We start from the raw sequence: 18,072 nt of genomic DNA on the forward strand, positions 1-18,072 counted from the left end.
GTTCAGTGTAGTTTTATCACATTTTTTTTTAATTTGAACAAAACTTAGAGATATCTTTAGTGTGTATACATTCTTTTGGACATTAATATATATAGTGGTTGCTTGGCTATTGTGTTAGCTAAGAGGAAGTATCTTCAATAGTCTCGACGGGGGGTGGAGTGGTCTGTCATTAAAGGGACAATAACACTCTTGTTGGCTTGACAGCTCCAGAAAATAAAAAATAGCCTTATTCTAAGTACTAGATGTGTTAGTGTCCTACCTGTTGTGTAAATTATCCATTAAATCCCATTTTACTTATCCAAAGGGTTCAAAAATATTTTTAAATCCAAGTCACATTTGTTGACCAGAATAAAGATTGGGACATATTATTCAGTTACAACAAGAGTGTTATTGAGCCTTTAAATCAAATGGTGTGGTTTCGATTTCTGGCTAGATCGTGACAAGGAATAGGGTCGCCTGTCCGACCTCGTGGGGGTTTTCCTGGTCCTTCGGTTTCCTCTCACTGCTAACGACTCCTACGCGCAAGCAAATTATTGAAATAAAATTGAACCACGTGTTAGTCCCAAAATGCTCTCTCACTGTGAATTATGACGTCGAGTGTAAAAAATGTTCGGTTGTGAACCCATTTAGTTTTAAACATTAAACATGCTAAATCTTCCTATTGCAGCCTTTCGTTGGGCTTGAAATGTTATCTAAATTAATAATTAGACATTAATTAAAGTAGCTAAGTCTCTAACTCAATATCATCAAAAATCTTCGACATTGAAAACACGAATTATTTGTTAATTCAAATCAACATTGGTCTTGTGATCTTACAGGGAAAAGATGGGCTTCTGATATCCAATATTCAAGACAAAATAAATATTTTACCATTGGTACACAAATCGTGTACCATAATGCGTTTCAGCGCCATTTGGAACAAGGGACTCAAAGAACGAGGCTAGACATATTCCACAAGTCATGTCAAATGGTGACGCTATATTCTTATCTGGAGAGCATGCGCAATAAATACCATCGGTGTAGACTGGAATAACCCGACGCTAAAGATTGTCATTTAATTGAGACTTTGGCGCATTTCGCCGAACATAACTGATCAGAAATTACAGTAAAAACAGAAACGATTGAATGTAAATCAGTTTATTTACATTCATATTACATTATTATATGCGTTGCAACCCATTTGTGTCAATTTCTAGGTCCCGAATATTAGCGATTTAGCTCCTTTAAGTTATCCAGACCATAATCAATTCGCTAGATGGCATCGTTAGCGCCAATCCGATTAAAACACAGATCCTACTTTTTTATTTCGTTTCGTTTTTATAGTTCAAAATCGCTTGCGTGACCCCATTCTGAACATCTGAGACACGCTACCTGCGGAGAAGTATATAAAAAAAGCTAGCCACCAATTAATTTTCGTACGTTAGTTACGTACGGCGTGATCCCTGACGCGAAATGGTAAGAACTTCAAGTAGTGTAGGCTATCGAAAGTATAAGAAACGAAACGAAATATAGATCTGTATTCTAATCAGATTGCGTTAGCCTGTGATATCTACTTGATTGGAATACATTTTGTGATGGATAATTTAACATAAAAATGGATAATCGAGACTTTGTTATCATACCAAAGTCAGTAATAAAGACCGAGACTAGCCTAAAATTCAATTGCCAATATCTCGGTTCAGAGTAAATTAACGTGACTGAAATTTTCAGCATATTTTGTTTTAATTATCTATTTTTTAAATTATTATGGCGAGAATTGCCAACACTTTGTCTAATCTTATAATTACAGCAGACATTACACAGTTTTAGACGTTTTTAAAATATTGTGTAGGACGAGTTCTAAAACAAAACACATATTATCTGATTTGATTAAACCGTCCATTATTAATACCAGGAAATAAATTATTGTTTATTTATAATTTGAATAGACGAGATTGATATTACACGATTTGTCGGTAAGGGTTATTTTTACTTCCTTTCTCCTTCCGCTTCTGGTGAGTCACGGTGGCTAAGCAGGTAAGATATCGGCGCTGGCTCGCTAACCTGGAGGTTGGGTGTTCAATCCCGTACGTAACTAACGTACGGAAATTAATTGGTGGCTAGCTTACTTCTCCGCAGGTAGCGTACGTGTCTCAGATGTTCAGAATGGTTCAATCCCTGCATTGGCCGAGAATGTTCATTGGGTGTGCATTAACCGAAAAAGTTCACCAGGGCCCCGTTTCTCGAAATCTTAACTAAAGATAAAATCTAAATTTTAGTAGATACGTCAATTTTGATTGGCTAAATCAATCTAATATTATCCAATCAAATTACTAATATTTGGATTTTATCTCAGTAAAAATTTCGTGAAACAGGCCCGAGGATTTCCCAACGTGGTTTCCACTTGTCAGTGGTGCTGGATGGAGGGCCTGACAAGGACAGTTGTCTAGTCCTTCGGATGGGACAAAAAACGAGTTCCCGTATATACATTGACATGCACGTAAAAGATCCCTTGGCAGTTGTAATTCGATATAGGAGTAGGCCGTAGTGTCGCTGTCCGGGCAAAATTTCCCTCATAGCACACTGTATGGTACGGTGGCTGATTTAGGACACGCTAAAAAAAATATCTCGAGAGCGCGAGATACTAAGTCGAGCGCTTGAGATATTAAAGATACATTATGGGAGATTTTAATAGAAAGTTGGCCATTCTTGCTATAACAGTTCAAAAATAGATGATGAAAGAACAAAGTTATCACTATTGAAATTTTTGACTAGAAATGGGAGTCAATTCTCTCTTCACCGTCTCCGAGAACAGACGATCGTTTGATTGACAGACGTTAACTCCACCTACATAATCTCGATTATCAAGTAACGTTTTCAATGGCTGTGGTTTGAGACGGGGTTGCAATTTAATTCGAATCACATTTATTTTTACTACAAATTAAAAATAAGACTTTTAATATATAGATAAGAATGGGCCAAATCAATAAGGCATAATTATAGCCGACTTCTTGTTAGCCTGCGTGTACTCTTGTACTGTAACTGGTAGGCCTGCGTAACTCCCGAACAGTGATCCAATGGAGCTGCAATTCAACTGAGGTGATTTTAGCTGCGATGTTTATTAATTTCTATAATTTTTCTGTAAACGCAAGTGACAAAAGAGCGTAGCCTATAATACCGACATCCAAACTCTCATTTTAACAACAACTAAACATAATATCAAGGCCGTATACATGTATATCGAACTTTCAATCAAATTGACTGACATGCGGCCTCGCTCAACAGCGGTCTCGCTTCGTACAATCTATCATTTAGCCTCGATCTAAAATTATTTCCGGGAGTATGACGTCAACGTAACGGTTAATCTCCGCTTTCGACGCCATTTAAAAATTTAGTCAATCAACGAAATCCTGTTTAAATCCAAGCCGAATCCAAGCCATCCGTGGGTCTACAGAGTTGATTTTGTTCTTGTTGTATAAATAAAGATCTAATTTATAATTTCTATGACATCTGAAGCCTAAATAAAGACTTGTAATAATCAGATTTAGTTCTTGCATAATGTATGTTTAAGTCGAGCGCTCGAGATAATTAAGTCGAGCGAACGAGATACTAAGTCGAGCGCTGGAGATAATGCAACCGAACACGTCCGAACCGATGTTTTAAGCTTTATAATTTTGTGCATTATTTAATGATCAACTTGAAGAATAAAGATATTCATTTGTTTGTACGCGGGAAGGCATTTTTAATGTATATACATGTACATTTCATACACATTTTTTTTTTTTTCTTGCCGTCTTCATTAGCCCCTTCTGAGCAGAACAGTAGGACATTTAACCCCATTTCATTTCATTTCTCATACTTTTTTTTATATATTTTAGATTCACATTTTATGTATTTTTCATGTATAATGTACAAATTACATGCTGTCCGAAATGGGTGTTTTATGTAATAGATATCTCACTACTGTATAACTGTAATTAACGTCCACTCGACACAAACTAGGTCATTTCGGGACTAACACATGGTTCAATTTTATTTCAATAATTTGTTTGCGCTTAGGGGTCTTTAGCAGTGGGAGAAAACTCACGTGGGTGTTTTATGTAATAAATATCTCGCTACCTTACCATTAATATTTCTAACTCTAATAACCCAGTCCTAAGGCGTTTTTACGAGAAAACAAATCGGTTTCGATTACCTATCTCGTTTTGTACAAAGACATAGGTCTCGAGTTGGTATTCGAATCGGTTCTCGTAAACGCGATGAGTTGCCTCGCAAGATGGCTGACGACTGAAAAATTGAGGAAAAATGTTAAAAAATTCACTTTTCTTTATTATGTTCTTGGCGACACCGCCCAAAAATAAAAACGAAAAGTTGTACCAGTTGACTGTCCCCAAATGCCCCGTATTTTTATTAGGAATGTCCATAATATTCCTATTTTAACGTGAAATTCAAAAGAAAATGATCTAACGTCGGGCACGTCGTGTCCCTTGTTGGGGACGCCATCTTGGAAATCGAATCGTCAATCCGGCAGGCGAGCAAGTTGGAAGATTTGCATAATCGATTTGTCAAATCGTCGTAGTAAATACGACAATTAGGTGAAACCGATTAGGCTAATTATTGCCGTAAATGTGTTTGGAAAGGAAATGCAAATCGATTAGCCCTAATCTGTTTCTCGTAAAAACGCCTCTACGCTTCCTCGTACACCCATGTATTATTTCATAACCTTTCTAATAACAAAAAACTATTAATAACCCAGTCCTACACTTCCTTGTAATACAATACCAGCATACGTCATCGAAAAAATAATCATTCTTATTTTATACATAGTTTCAGTCTGGTGTTACACGTGTTTAGTAATGATAGGGGCGGGTCGTTGGGGGGGTGGGGGGGTAAAACAACACTTTTTATGGGAAAAGTGTCATGGTCGTGTGCTTTATCCTTTATCATCAGATGGTTGGATGGACATTCAGAGCACGAGATAATGATATAGACATTATATGATATCACAATTAATGCTTTGCACCAATGAAATTGAAAATGAAATGAAATGAAATGGGGTTTAACGTCCTACTGTTCTGCTCCTAACCTGGGCTAATGAAGACGGGCATACGCCATACAGTGTGCTATGAGGGAAATTTTGCCCGGACAGCGGCACTACGGCCTACCCAATGAAATTGAATCACAATGTAATCCTATTAATTCAGAATAAAAATTGACGTCAAACGGGGTGTTGGGTTTCTCTCTTTAAAAAGCTCAGTGTTTATGAATCGTTATAAATTGGGAATCTGATTAAAACACAGATCCTATTTCTTTTCGTTTTTTATAGTTCAAAATTTCGTTTTACTTGTCTATACTACACTAGGATATGGAAGAGTTGTTATATAACCCGCGTTCTGGGGGACATGAGGGATTAATCAATGAAACCGACTGTTACGGCGACTTCTTGGCGTGCTATGTACGGAACAGTGGGTATACCTCTAAAAACGTCAATGTCTGACGTCATAGGGTCAAAAGCCGCTAGTACGACCCATGACGCGACCTTCCAATACAACTGGTGAGATTTTTATGTAGTGTAGGCCATCGAAATTATATAAAAAAAACGAAACGAAACGAAATATAGATCTTTAATCAGACTGACGTAACTTGGGAGACGATGATGTCATCATGCATTGTCAGCTGTCAAATTTCCTTACTCAATACCACTCTTGTTGTAACTGAATAATATGTCCCAATCTTTATTCTGGTCAACAAATTGTACTATTTTACAATATTCCAATTAATTGGTGATATAAATTTCATCTTAACACACCTAATTAAAAAATTGGAAAAATTCAACTAAATGATTTGAAAAGCCTGACGTAAAGCTTTTCAAATGTGACTTGGATTTAAAAATATTTTTGAACCCTCTGGACAAGTAAAATAGGATTTAATGGATAATTTACACAACAGGTAAGACACTAACACATCTAGTACTTAGAATAAGTCTTTTTTTTTTATTTTCTTGAGCTGTCAAGCCAGCCAGAGTGTTATTGTCCCTTTAAAGGGAACTTGGCAAATCCCTTCCTATAATAATTCCACGATCCGCCTCTGAATGTCTTTATACTCTTTATACATATAGTTTCAGTCTGCTTTTACACGTCTTTTGTAATATCCTATATAATCTTTATATTTTTTTTTTATTCTTTGAAGTTGTAATTTGAATATTTTTTGGCATTTGTTATCTGGAAGAAGATATTTAACCGTGAGCTGGGACCCCGATTTTTCGTACCATCCGAACGACAACACTACTGTCCTTGGCAGGCCCTCCACCCTAAACCACATACAAAGGGATACCAGGCGGGAGAATCCCGATGAAATTTCTCGGATAACACCGGGATAGAACACGGGATCCCCTGGTAAGCGACCTAGTGTTTATCTCACTGAGCCAGGGGCCTGTTTCACGAAATTTTAACTAAGATAAAATCCAAATTTTAGTAATTTGATTGGATAATATTAGATTGATTTTAGTGCTTAGCCAATCAAAATTGAAGTATCTACTAAAATCTGGATTTTATCTTTAGTTAAAATTTCGTGAAACAGGGCCCAGATGTCCAAGCTCGTTGGGTTTTTCCTGTTCTTCCGGTTTCCTCCCTTTGCTAAACACCCCAACGGTCAAGCGAATTATTGAAATAAAACTGAACCATATGTTAGTCCCGAAACCCCATTACTCACTCTCTATTTGAGATATCCAAAATCTGACTTGAAGTTTTAAACTTTCTACCATATTTCTAGTTTAAAATATTATTAAAGATAGGAGCTAACTCTGCCTCTTGCAAGTCTTTCTATTAGCTTCAGGTGTTATAGAAATTATTAATTAGACCATTATTTACTTGACAAGCTCAAAATCAACTCTGTAGACCCACGGATGGCGTGGATACAACTTGGATTTAACCAGTCGTCCATTTAATAATTAAATCATAAAATGGCTGACCAAACTAACATTTATCGTTAATCGCTGACGTCCCTACGGGAGCCTGTCAATGAAAGAACTGACAATCGTGAGTACCGTAGGCATTGAGAATGCTACTTCGAAATCGAGAATATGTGGGCGGAGTTAAGGTCTGTCAATCAATCGATCGGCATTTCTCGGAGACGGTGCGGACACAGTAAATGTATATTTTTAGTCCAAACTTCCAACAATGATGATTTAGTTCAGAATAAAGTAATTTTACTGAAATTTTCAATGTTTGCTTTTTTTATCATCTATTTTTGAACAGTTATATCAAGAATGGCCAACTCTTTATTAAAATGTTAACTAATGTATCTTTAATAACAATTGTCTTCATTGTTGCCACGTAGGAAGGGAGGTCACGTGACTAAGTGTGATGTGATTGACATGTGAACACAGACATGTACTGAATGATGATAGGTCACGAGGTCGTGACATCACCGAGTCATGACATCATAATGATTGACAGTTTGTTAATAACATAATATGTATGTAAACTAAAACAACATGCCCGAATTTGTCGACACATTGACCGAAATTTCGCCGGAAACATCTGTACCTTCTACAAACAAAGAGAGAGCGAGAGAGAGAGAGAGAGAGAGAGAGGGGGGGGGGGGAGAGAGAGGTGGATTAAACGTCCACTCGAAACAAACCAGCTCATTTCGGGACTAACACATGGTTCAACTTTATTTCAATAATTCGCTTGCGCGTAGGGGTCTTTAGCAGTGGGGGGAAACCGGAGGACCCGGAGAAAACCTACGAGGTTGGACAGGCGACCCTACTCCTTGTCACGTACAACTGGGTAATCGAAACCACACCTCTCCATTCGGCCACCCCCCATCCCCTGCACACAAAGAACTGTCTACTTTACTTTGAGAATAGAAATGAAATGAAATGAAATGGGGTTTAACGTTCCACTGTTCTGCTCCGACTGGGCTAATGAAGACAGACATACGCCATACATTGTGCTATGATGGAAATTTTTTTCCAAGCCAGCGGCGCTACGGCCTACTCTTATATCGAATTCCAAATCCAATGTGTACATGGGACTTCGGTTTTTCGTCTCATCCGAACGACTAGACAGCTGTCCTTGTCAGGCCCTCCGCCCTGCACAACTGGTAATGGGGAGGCATGCCGGAAATTCTCGATGAATTTTTTCGGCCAACACCGGGTGTGAATCCGCGACAGGATATCGGAGATTAGATAAAGAGCTGGTAGTTCTCACTATAGCCTAATAGTAAAAACTAAATAATGTAAAGGGAATTTGAGGTCAAATTGCTCCACTCTGAACCGAGATATTACCTGGTCTCGGTCCTCTATAATATAATAGTTAAAAACTAGTTAATGTAAAGAGAATTTGCCGAAAATTGCAGTCAAATTGATTCACTCTGAACCAAGAGTTTAGCAATTGAATTTTGGGTCTAGCCTCGATCATCATTACTAAAGTCGGCACGATAAAAAAAAACATAGTCTAGATTATCCACCTCATGATTTAAACATGAATGAAAGTTGACCAGCAAATCGGATCCTAACCCAGTAAATATCGCAGGCTGGCGATGACATCGAGAGTTGAATATGGTCTGGATAAGTTAATTAATGTCTAATAATTTAGATAACATTACATACCTAAAGAAAGACCAGCAATAGGCAAGGTTTAGCTCTTGCATAATGTATGATTGAGAAAGGACAGCGCAAATATTACAGTTATACAAACAGTAAAACTGATAATCACTGAAAAACAGAAATACAATAGACCGACAAAAAAAAGGGAGTGGGGTCGGGGATAATTGATATAAATAAATTCCCGGGTGTGATAAGGCCAGGAATAACTAGTAAACTAAACACATCGTCTCATGCCGTTCACCTCACAGTTTGTGTAAAATAATCTCTAAGCATTAAAGAGTTATGTCCCTTGTCGCTCTTTATCAGAAATAAACTAAACTTACGCTGTCTGTCTCTACAATAAGCTCTGCTTGAGAATAGGTACTAAGCTATAAGTTGACCAACATTTTAATTCCTAAACTCTGCTTTCATTTAATAAAATTGAAAAGGTTTAAAGTTACAATTTCATATTTTCTAAGAGAGTCAAAACATAATTATTTCTATGTCTTTTGCTCAATAGGTTGTCAACTCACTATTATACGATCATAGGTGTCATTCTCACACTTGAAACTCATTTACACCAGAAATAGTAACACAATTACCTCCCAATTACCTCCCTTGGTTTCTATTCTCCACCATGGAGTATTTATCTTCAAACGTTTGAATTTGAAGATGAAAATGATATTTTTGCCAATTTCTCAACTGGCAATAGTGAATTATAGGATTAATAGGATTATTCTTTAACAAGGTAGGACTGTTTATAGATACCATCCATTTTAAGGCTATATTTTAATCAATTTTAAAAATATAACTTAAAAATATGAAATTGCAACTTTAATTAGTCTTTTTTTTGTGTTTAACAGACGTGAACCGGAGTATGATCGCATAACAAAACAGTATAGTAATTGTTGGATATGGCAGCCATGTAGAGTTCCAAAGTAAAAGTTCGGTGGCTAAGACCACCTAAAGATGTTATTAATTAGAATAGGTTTCGCTTTAGTTTTTATATTTTACGTTGACATTTCATTGCTTTAAATCGTCCCAGTGCAAACACGGTAAATTTCACCTTTTGACCTCCAGGGTCACTAAGACTAAAGTTGAATTTAGCAAGTTTTAAATTTTTATTGAGAGATAATTCAAGAATGACTGCGCATTCACTTTCGGTGCAAATGAACTCATTTGACCTTTGACCCCGAATATCTCAAAAACTCCCGAACGGCGGACTGATTACCACTCGGCATCGTATTCTACGCAAAATTTTACTCTAGAAAAGTTGGGTCTGGTTTTGTGCCCATTTGATGGACCCCCCGCGCTGAGCCTCCAGACTATTGGGGCGGGTGGATGAACGGACCGACATCCTGATGTCAATATAAAACCAAATTAAACTTCACGGCTCTATAAAAACGACACTAATCCATACACCTCTACAGAATTCCGCACGACCAAGTCCGGAGGTATCGTAGTTCTGTTTTCTGGGGGTTGTAGCTTATTCCAACTGTTAAAACTGTACTTTTGATAACGAGTGTCAAACACTGGCTAACGGTCACAATAACGAGATAGGTATCGCTAGGGCGAGCCGGTCACCAGACTAAAGTAACAGTGGAATATATAACATATATACAAGCTTGGGATTAAAATAATTATGTTGTAGTATTTGATAAGATGTTAAATTGAATATAAGAAACAGGTGTTTAAGTACACGAATGCTGTCCATGTCAGGGTTAACTCAGATACCACAGTACATTGTCATCTTGATGTTGTAAAACTCACATCTTTACACCCCTTCCTACAACTTTATCTCCAAAACTAAAACAATACAAGATATCAGGGGAGGATCCGGGGGTGGGGTAGGTGCAGTTGACAACCTCTGAGTGGAATCAACAGAGTGACTCCGTTTATAACATTTTAAAGCTAGTCTGGCTAGCTCGAGCTGTTAATGCCACCCCACCCTCTCTCTCTCTCTCTCTCTCTCTCTCTCTCTCTCCGTTGATCATTCGCTAGCATTGATTTATCCGTTTATAACATTTTAAAGCTAGTCTGGCTAGCTCGAGCTGTTAATGCCACCCCCACCCCACCTCTCTCTCTCTCTCTCTCTCTCTCTCTCTCTCTCTTTCTCTCTCACCGTTGACCTTTCGCTCGCATTGATTTATTCGAAGTATTGGTGTTACAGATAAAAATACACATCTTATCCTATCTTTCTTTCCAACAATGAATTATTCGTGTTGTGTTGATCTGCGTCTATAATCAAAATACAACCATAAAAAATGTAAAAAACCGGAAGCGATTTTAGATCGACGGTTGAAGTGAAACAGGAATTTCTATGGGCTGAAATGCCATTTTCTCTTAAAGGTATCTGTGACCTTGTTTAGTGTGGTGAAAGATGATCCGTAAATCCTACATAGTTGAGGAATCAACTACAGCTATTCTCTTATCAAACTTCAGTCAAATAGAAATAATCAACTGACACGCCGACAAGATATGGTAAGATTACGGCAAGAAGATGCATTAAATAAAGCGATAATTTCATATTTTCTAAGAAAGTCAAAACATAATTATTTCTATGTCTTTTGCTCAATAGGTTGTCAACTCACTATTATACGATCATAGGTATTATTCTCCCTCTTAAAAATCCTTTGACCCCGGAAATAATAACACAATTACCTCCCTTGTTTTCTATTCCCCCCCATGGAATAGCTATCTTCAAACTTTTGAATTTGAAGTTGAAAATGATATTTTTGCCAATTTCTCAACTGGCAATAGTGAATTATAGGATTAATAGGATTATTCTTTAACAAGGTTTCATGTAGTAATATAGTACCTGTTTACTTGTGTTAAAATTGAGTCTATAAATCTATTATGTTTTTTTCTGTACAAGGTAGGATAAACATTTTGACTGCTTTTATATACATCATTTTTGAAATAACCGATTACTGTTGCTACTGTATTGCTGGTATTAGTTTTCAAATTTGTATGGTTTAAACATTATTTCTATAACATAATTACACACAATATATGTATAATGGATTCAGATTTCCGTTATGCTACTGTATTGCTAGTATTAGTTTTCAAATTTGTATGACTTATTGAAATTAGCATAAATTGGTTTAAACAGTATTTCTACGTATAATTACACACAATATATAGGCTATAATGGATTCCGAAACAAGCTATGAAGTTTATAAAATAAAATAAAAATGGTCTGTTTAAATTGCATAAAACGTATAATAATTTACATAAGATTAATGAGATAATCTCTGTTAATATAGTAACTGTGACATAAAAAAAATGGAATATAAACATAAATAACGTAGGCCTACATAAAAGCACATAATTATAGTCACACTATAGCCTAGATAAAACTCCTTTAAACTTAATTCAATATCAAAACCTCAGTTTCTAGTATTTTTTATTGTGTCGTCCGAATCAGCCTAGTGGTGGTCCCAATCAGCTTTGACGTTTGGTCCCAATCAGCCATGGTCCCAATCAGCTTGGTTTGAAAATAATGCTTTACACTACCACAGTTCAAAGCCTATTTTTTTTACAGCGATTTTCTTTTTTTTCTCGACACATCTAACAGAAACTTATAATAATTCAACACTACTTTCAAGTAGAATTTTGCCATTCAAAAACGTAAACATATTCAAAATATAGGAATGGAATGTTACCGTAACCAAAAATTATTGCTGTTCATCAATCAACAGACTAAACTGTCATTAATGATACCACTAAAGTTTTTGTTTTCAGTTTCAACATACAAAAACAATTATTACATAAAATCGATACATAATTGAAGTATAGCAAGAATTTTCGTTTACGGTAACATTCCATTCCTAGATTTTGAATATTGGCTAAGCAGATTCAGTCAGATTTTGAATCAAGCCTATTATTGACTATTTAAGGACAACAAAATAGCAGTGGGCTTATTGAATAGCTGTTTGGCATAATATAGACTGGTTGGAGCTGACGTGCCATAAAACTCTTATTTCATTCATTCATTCATACTGAATAGCAAGCAAATTTCAATTCCACTTACTGTATCTTTGTAAATACAAAAATGGAATGGAACCATTATCATTCAGATTTATTTTTCACAGTAATTGTACATGTAGTTTACAGGAGATTTCTATTGTTTAAAGGGAGCCACGGTGGCTAGGTGGTTAAGACGCTGGCTCGCTAGCCTGGAGGTCGGGTGTTCGATCCCTGCATTGCCAGAGAAAGTTCATCTGGATTTTCCGACGTGGTTTCCCCTTGTCAGTGGTGCAGAACGGAGGGCCTGACAAGGACAGCTGTCTAGTCCTTAGGATGATACGAAAAACCGAGGTCCAGTGTATACATTGGAATACACGTAAAAGATGACTTGGCAGTTGGAATTCGATATAAGAGTAGGCGATAGTGCCGCTGCCCGGGCAATATTTCCCTCATAGCACACTGTATGGCGTATGCACGTCTTCATTAGCCCAGTATAGGAGCAGAACAGTAGGACATTAAACCCCATTTCATTTCATTTATTGTTTAAAATGGTGCATCAGGACATAGTCTTGATTATTGAGTACTGTTGTCACAATAAAACACAAATATATTAAATTTTCGTCATAAAATATACTTTATATATTTCAAAAAACTTACGAAGATGTTTTAACTTTTTATATATTACAGAAAACTAATGATGTTATAACTTTTATATATTACAGGATACTAATGATGTTATATCTTTTATATATTACAGGAAACTAATTATGTTATAACTTTTATATATTACAGGAAACTAATGGTGTTATTACTTTTATATATTACAGGAAACTAATGATGTTATAACTTTTATATATTACAGGAAACTAATGATGTTATAACTTTTATATATTACAGGAAACTAATGATGTTAAATCATTACTTCAGTGTGTTGTGTGTGATGAGATCTTTCAAAAACTTGATGATTTAGAAAAACACAATAAAATACATGTTAAAGAAGAGAAAACTGATGATGTAGATGAATACTGTCATGTTCATTTTGAAGAAGATAAAACTTATGATGTAGATGACCATGTTAAAGATGATGTAGATGAATATTGTCATGTCAAAGAAGAGAAAACTGATAATACTGAACCAGTTCATCAGGGTGATGAGAGGTTTAAATCTGACACTGATTTGATTAAACATTGTAAAATACATGTTGACAAAGAACAGAAAACTTGTAATGATAGTGAAGATTTGAATAGTGATTTAGGCCTACAATCAGCTGACAGTCAGAGTAGTGATGTAGGCCTACAATCAGCTGACATTCAGGGTAATGATGTAGGCCTACAATCAGCTGACATCCAGGGTAGTGATGTAGGCCTACAATCAGCTGACCGTCATGCTGTAGCAAACCGTTATAAATGTGAAGTTTGTTTCAAATCTTTTACTCATAGATGTAACCTACAGAGACACATGCGATGTCACACCGTAGAAAAACCCTATAAATGTGGTGTTTGTGATAAATCATTTAACAAGAGTACTGGTCTACTGGAACACATAAAAATTCATACAAGCGTGAAACCATATAAATGTGATGTTTGTAGTAAATCATTTAATCAGAATGGTAATCTACAGGAACACATGAGAATTCATACTGGTGATAAACCTTATAAATGTGATGTTTGTAGTAAATCATTCACTACCAGTAGTAATCTACAGGGTCATTTGAGAACCCATAGTGGTGAAAAACCTTATGGGTGTCATGTTTGTGGTAAATCGTTTGCTGGTAGTAGTACTTTAAAGAAACATATGAGAATTCATACAGGTGAAAAACCGTATAAGTGTGATGTTTGCACTCGATCTTTTTCCGCAAGTTTTAACCTACGAAGACACACAAAAACTCATATCGGAGAGAAAACGTAATAGAGCACATAAAATGACCAAATATAGATGTGCTCAAAAATCGATTTTGCTAATTATCCAAAACAGTCTCAGTCGTTGTTGTTTGTCAGCTTCACTCTCAGTATTGTCTGAGAAAGTTCGTTAGGATTTTCCTGCGTATTTCCCCCTTTATTATTGGTGCAGGACTGGCAAGAGACAATGTATACCGAGTAGTCATTAGGCGTAAGAGAACCTTTCGCAGCTGGAATTTGATATAAGAGTAGGCCATAGTACCGCTGTCCGAGAAAAATATCCCTCATACATGTACATGTAGCACACTGTATGGAGTTTGCCATCTTCATTAGCCCAGTCTGAGCAGAACAGTAGGACGTTAAATCCCATGTCATTTCAATTCTTGTATAAATCAATCTCAGTCGTTGTTGTTTGTATTTATTCTTCCTTCAGCAGCAGTAGCAGCAATAAGAAATCTTGATCAACTATCTGTCTTGGAGTCTCAAACAGGGGTTTAAATGGGCTTTAAAAGGGACTTCTCAGAAAATTAATTACCCAGTCCGGAAAAGAAATATCGTTCTTTTGCCCAAATACAAAGGGATAGACAGCGACAGCTGGAATTTTTTGCAAAGAAGGGTGCCCAAAAAGTACAGGTTTCTGTGACCTCCAGTAAAAAGGATGCGGGTGTTCAAAATGTTCGGGATACTAACGATGTTTCAGGTTTTAGTGCCAAATGCACCAGTAGTCAAGACTCAAGATCACAGATTTAGACATTTTAGGCCTTACAGCAGGAATCCTTTGTACAGGAATAGAAATTATTATCGTGAAAATAGTTATAGATTATGTTATTTTGAATAATGGAAAAATAAGGATTTTGATTGTATTAATGATTAAAACACGGGGACATGTTTTTGTTTGAAATAATTTAAAGGTGGATACACATGACTAATGTATAGGTCATATGTTATTTTATTATTGTTTAATTCTATTTTTAATTTCAAATCTATATTTTAACATTCATTAATGCTTGGTTTGTCATTAGAAGCAGACAACAATTAATTTGTCACTCCATATAAATTATGACAGGCTGGCAACTAGAGTGTTTGATCTGTTCAGTTTCTTTAACTATTGTTTTAAATGGCTTAAGACTTAATCCTTCAATAATTATATGCTTATTTCAACACTTTCATAGTAACTAATTTATATAAAAAGACAAGTGTATGTAGGATGAATTATACAGTAGTTGTAGAGACCAACTTAGTTGGAGGACTGATTTATAGGAAGTTATAAGTTATAAGTTGTTTACTTGTTGCTGTTATTTATTTGCTCCTGAAATAAAGTGTTGAAAATCTATTCAAAGAATCTGTAATCATTTCCAATACTTAGAGAACACACTCCACGCGATACATTCCCTGAAAGTCGAACCATGTTATGAGCATGAAAGGGCTACTTAATAATATGAAATGAAATGGAGTTTAACGTCCTACTGTTGGGCTAATGAAGACGGGTATACGCCATACAGTGTGCCATGAGGGAAATTTTGTCTGGACAGTGCACTACAGCCTACGCTTACATCGAATTCCACCTGTCAAGGAATCTTTTACGTTTATTCCAATGTGTACACAGGACCTCGTTTTGTCATCCCATCCGAATGACTACACAGCTAACCTTGTCAGGCCCTCTGTCCTGCATCACTGACAAAGGGGAATCACACCGGAAAATCTGGATGAACTCTTTCGGGCGATGCAGGGATCGAACACCTACATGTAACCTCCAGACTAGCGAGCCGGCGTCTTACCCACTTAATCACTCCCGCTACATAATGAAGTGAAATTGGGTTTAACATCCTTCTGTTGTGCACCGACTAGGCTAATGAAGATGGGCATATGCAATACAGTGTGCTACAAGGGAAATTTTGCCCCGACAGTAGCGCTACAGCCTACTCTTATATATTGAATTCCAACTGCCAAGGGATCTTTTACATGCACGCCAATGTGTACATGGGACCTTGGTTTTTTATGCCATCCGAAAGACTAGACAGCTGTAGTTTTTGTCACACCCTCCGTCCTACGGACAAGGGGAAACCACCTGGATAAAATCCTGAGGAACTGTCTCCGCCAATACCGAGAATGAACCAGCGACCTCCAGGCTAGCGAACCAGTGCCTTACTCACTTAGCCACTGTTGTTCCAGGCTACTTATTGATCTTGGTTCACTTGGTTAGTCATTAGAAGTAGACAGCAATTAATTTGTCAGTCGATTTAAATAACTAAACTGGGTGGTCTGTTAAGTTTCTTTTACTATTGTTTAAATGACTTAATCCTTCAATAATTATATGTTTATGTCAATACTTTCATAGTAACTAATTTATATAAAAAGAAAAATGTATGTAAGATGAATTATAGTTGGAGAGACCAGCTGAGGGAACCTATATACCAGTTGGAGGACCAATTTATAGGAAGTTATAAGTTGTTTACTTGTTGCTGTTATTTATTTGCTCTTGAAATAAAGTGTTGAAGATCTATTCGAAAAATCTGTATTCATTTCCGATACTTAGAGAACACACTCGACCAGATACATTTCCTGAAAGTGGAACCGTGTTATGAGCATGAAAGGGCTACTCAATGAAATAAAATGGGCTTTAACGTTGTGCACCGACTGAGCTAATAAAGTCAGGCATATGCCATACAGGGGATCTTTTACATGCATGCCAATGTGTACATGGGACCTTGGTTTTTCATCCCATCCAAACGACTGCCCCACTGACAGGGGGAAACCACCCGGAAAATCCTGAGGAACTTTTTCGGCCAATACCAGGAACAAACCTCCAGGCTAGCGAGCCAGTGTCTTACTCAATTAGCCACCGTGGCTCCAGGCTACTTATTGTTATCTTAGTTCACTCCAATTAGTGCTTCATAAAGTATGGTCCTCCACCATCAAGTCAAGCGACTGCTTTTTTTCGACTGAAATATACACCGAAATATTCGACGAGGTCACAAAAAAAAACCTGACTCGTCCAATACCCCCAGCCCCTGACTACAGGCCTATGTAGGATTCTATTCACTTAGATGACGGGCCAAAAACATTACTCTCCAGTTAAGTACATGTATCAACTAAATACCTAGATCATAAGACTACTTTTGCCCGAAAAATCTGACTTTAAAGTAGTTGGGAGGGGCGGGGGGTGAAGCCCCTGGCTACGACCATGATTGGGCTATTCTATATTACCTTAGCTCACTGCCACCGGTACTTTTTTCGCCAGGATTATTCAACTGGTTTTATTGACTAGATTATTTGACTGTTTTTTTTCAATTGAATTATTTGACTGATTCTGTCAACTGAATTATTTGACTGATTTTATCGTCGAAAAAAGTCAAATATCCCAGTCAATAAAACTATTTTCTTGTGGCCTCATCCAGACGATAAAGCCAGTCAAATATCTCAGTCAATAAAACCAGTCAAATAATTCAGTCAAATAATTCAGTCGATAAAACCAGTCCGATAAAATAAGTGGAATATCTCAGTCGATAAAATAAGTCGAATATCTCAGTGGATAAAACAAGTCAAATACCTCAGTCGATAAAACCATGGACCTTATAATACCATGATAAAACCAGTCGAATATCACAGTCAATAAAAGAAGTCGAATATCTCAGT

General features: G+C 36.6%; 2 protein-coding genes across 2 annotated transcripts in view; one reads left to right on the plus strand and one right to left on the minus strand.

The window, feature by feature from the left end:
• LOC126818321 (zinc finger protein 664) overlaps positions 1-18,072 on the minus strand; it is a 312,810-nt gene that overhangs the window by 129,682 nt on the left and 165,056 nt on the right. The window lies entirely within an intron of this gene.
• Positions 10,856-17,004, plus strand: LOC126818602 (zinc finger protein 227). Its single transcript, XM_050546106.2, has 2 exons — positions 10,856-11,050; positions 13,436-17,004. Exons 1-2 carry the CDS (start codon positions 11,048-11,050, stop codon positions 14,444-14,446), a joined length of 1,014 nt encoding a protein of 337 aa, XP_050402063.1. The 5' UTR covers positions 10,856-11,047; the 3' UTR covers positions 14,447-17,004.

This window comes from Patella vulgata, chromosome 1, assembly GCF_932274485.2.
Source record: "Patella vulgata chromosome 1, xgPatVulg1.2, whole genome shotgun sequence".
Lineage (NCBI taxonomy): Eukaryota > Metazoa > Mollusca > Gastropoda > Patellidae > Patella > Patella vulgata.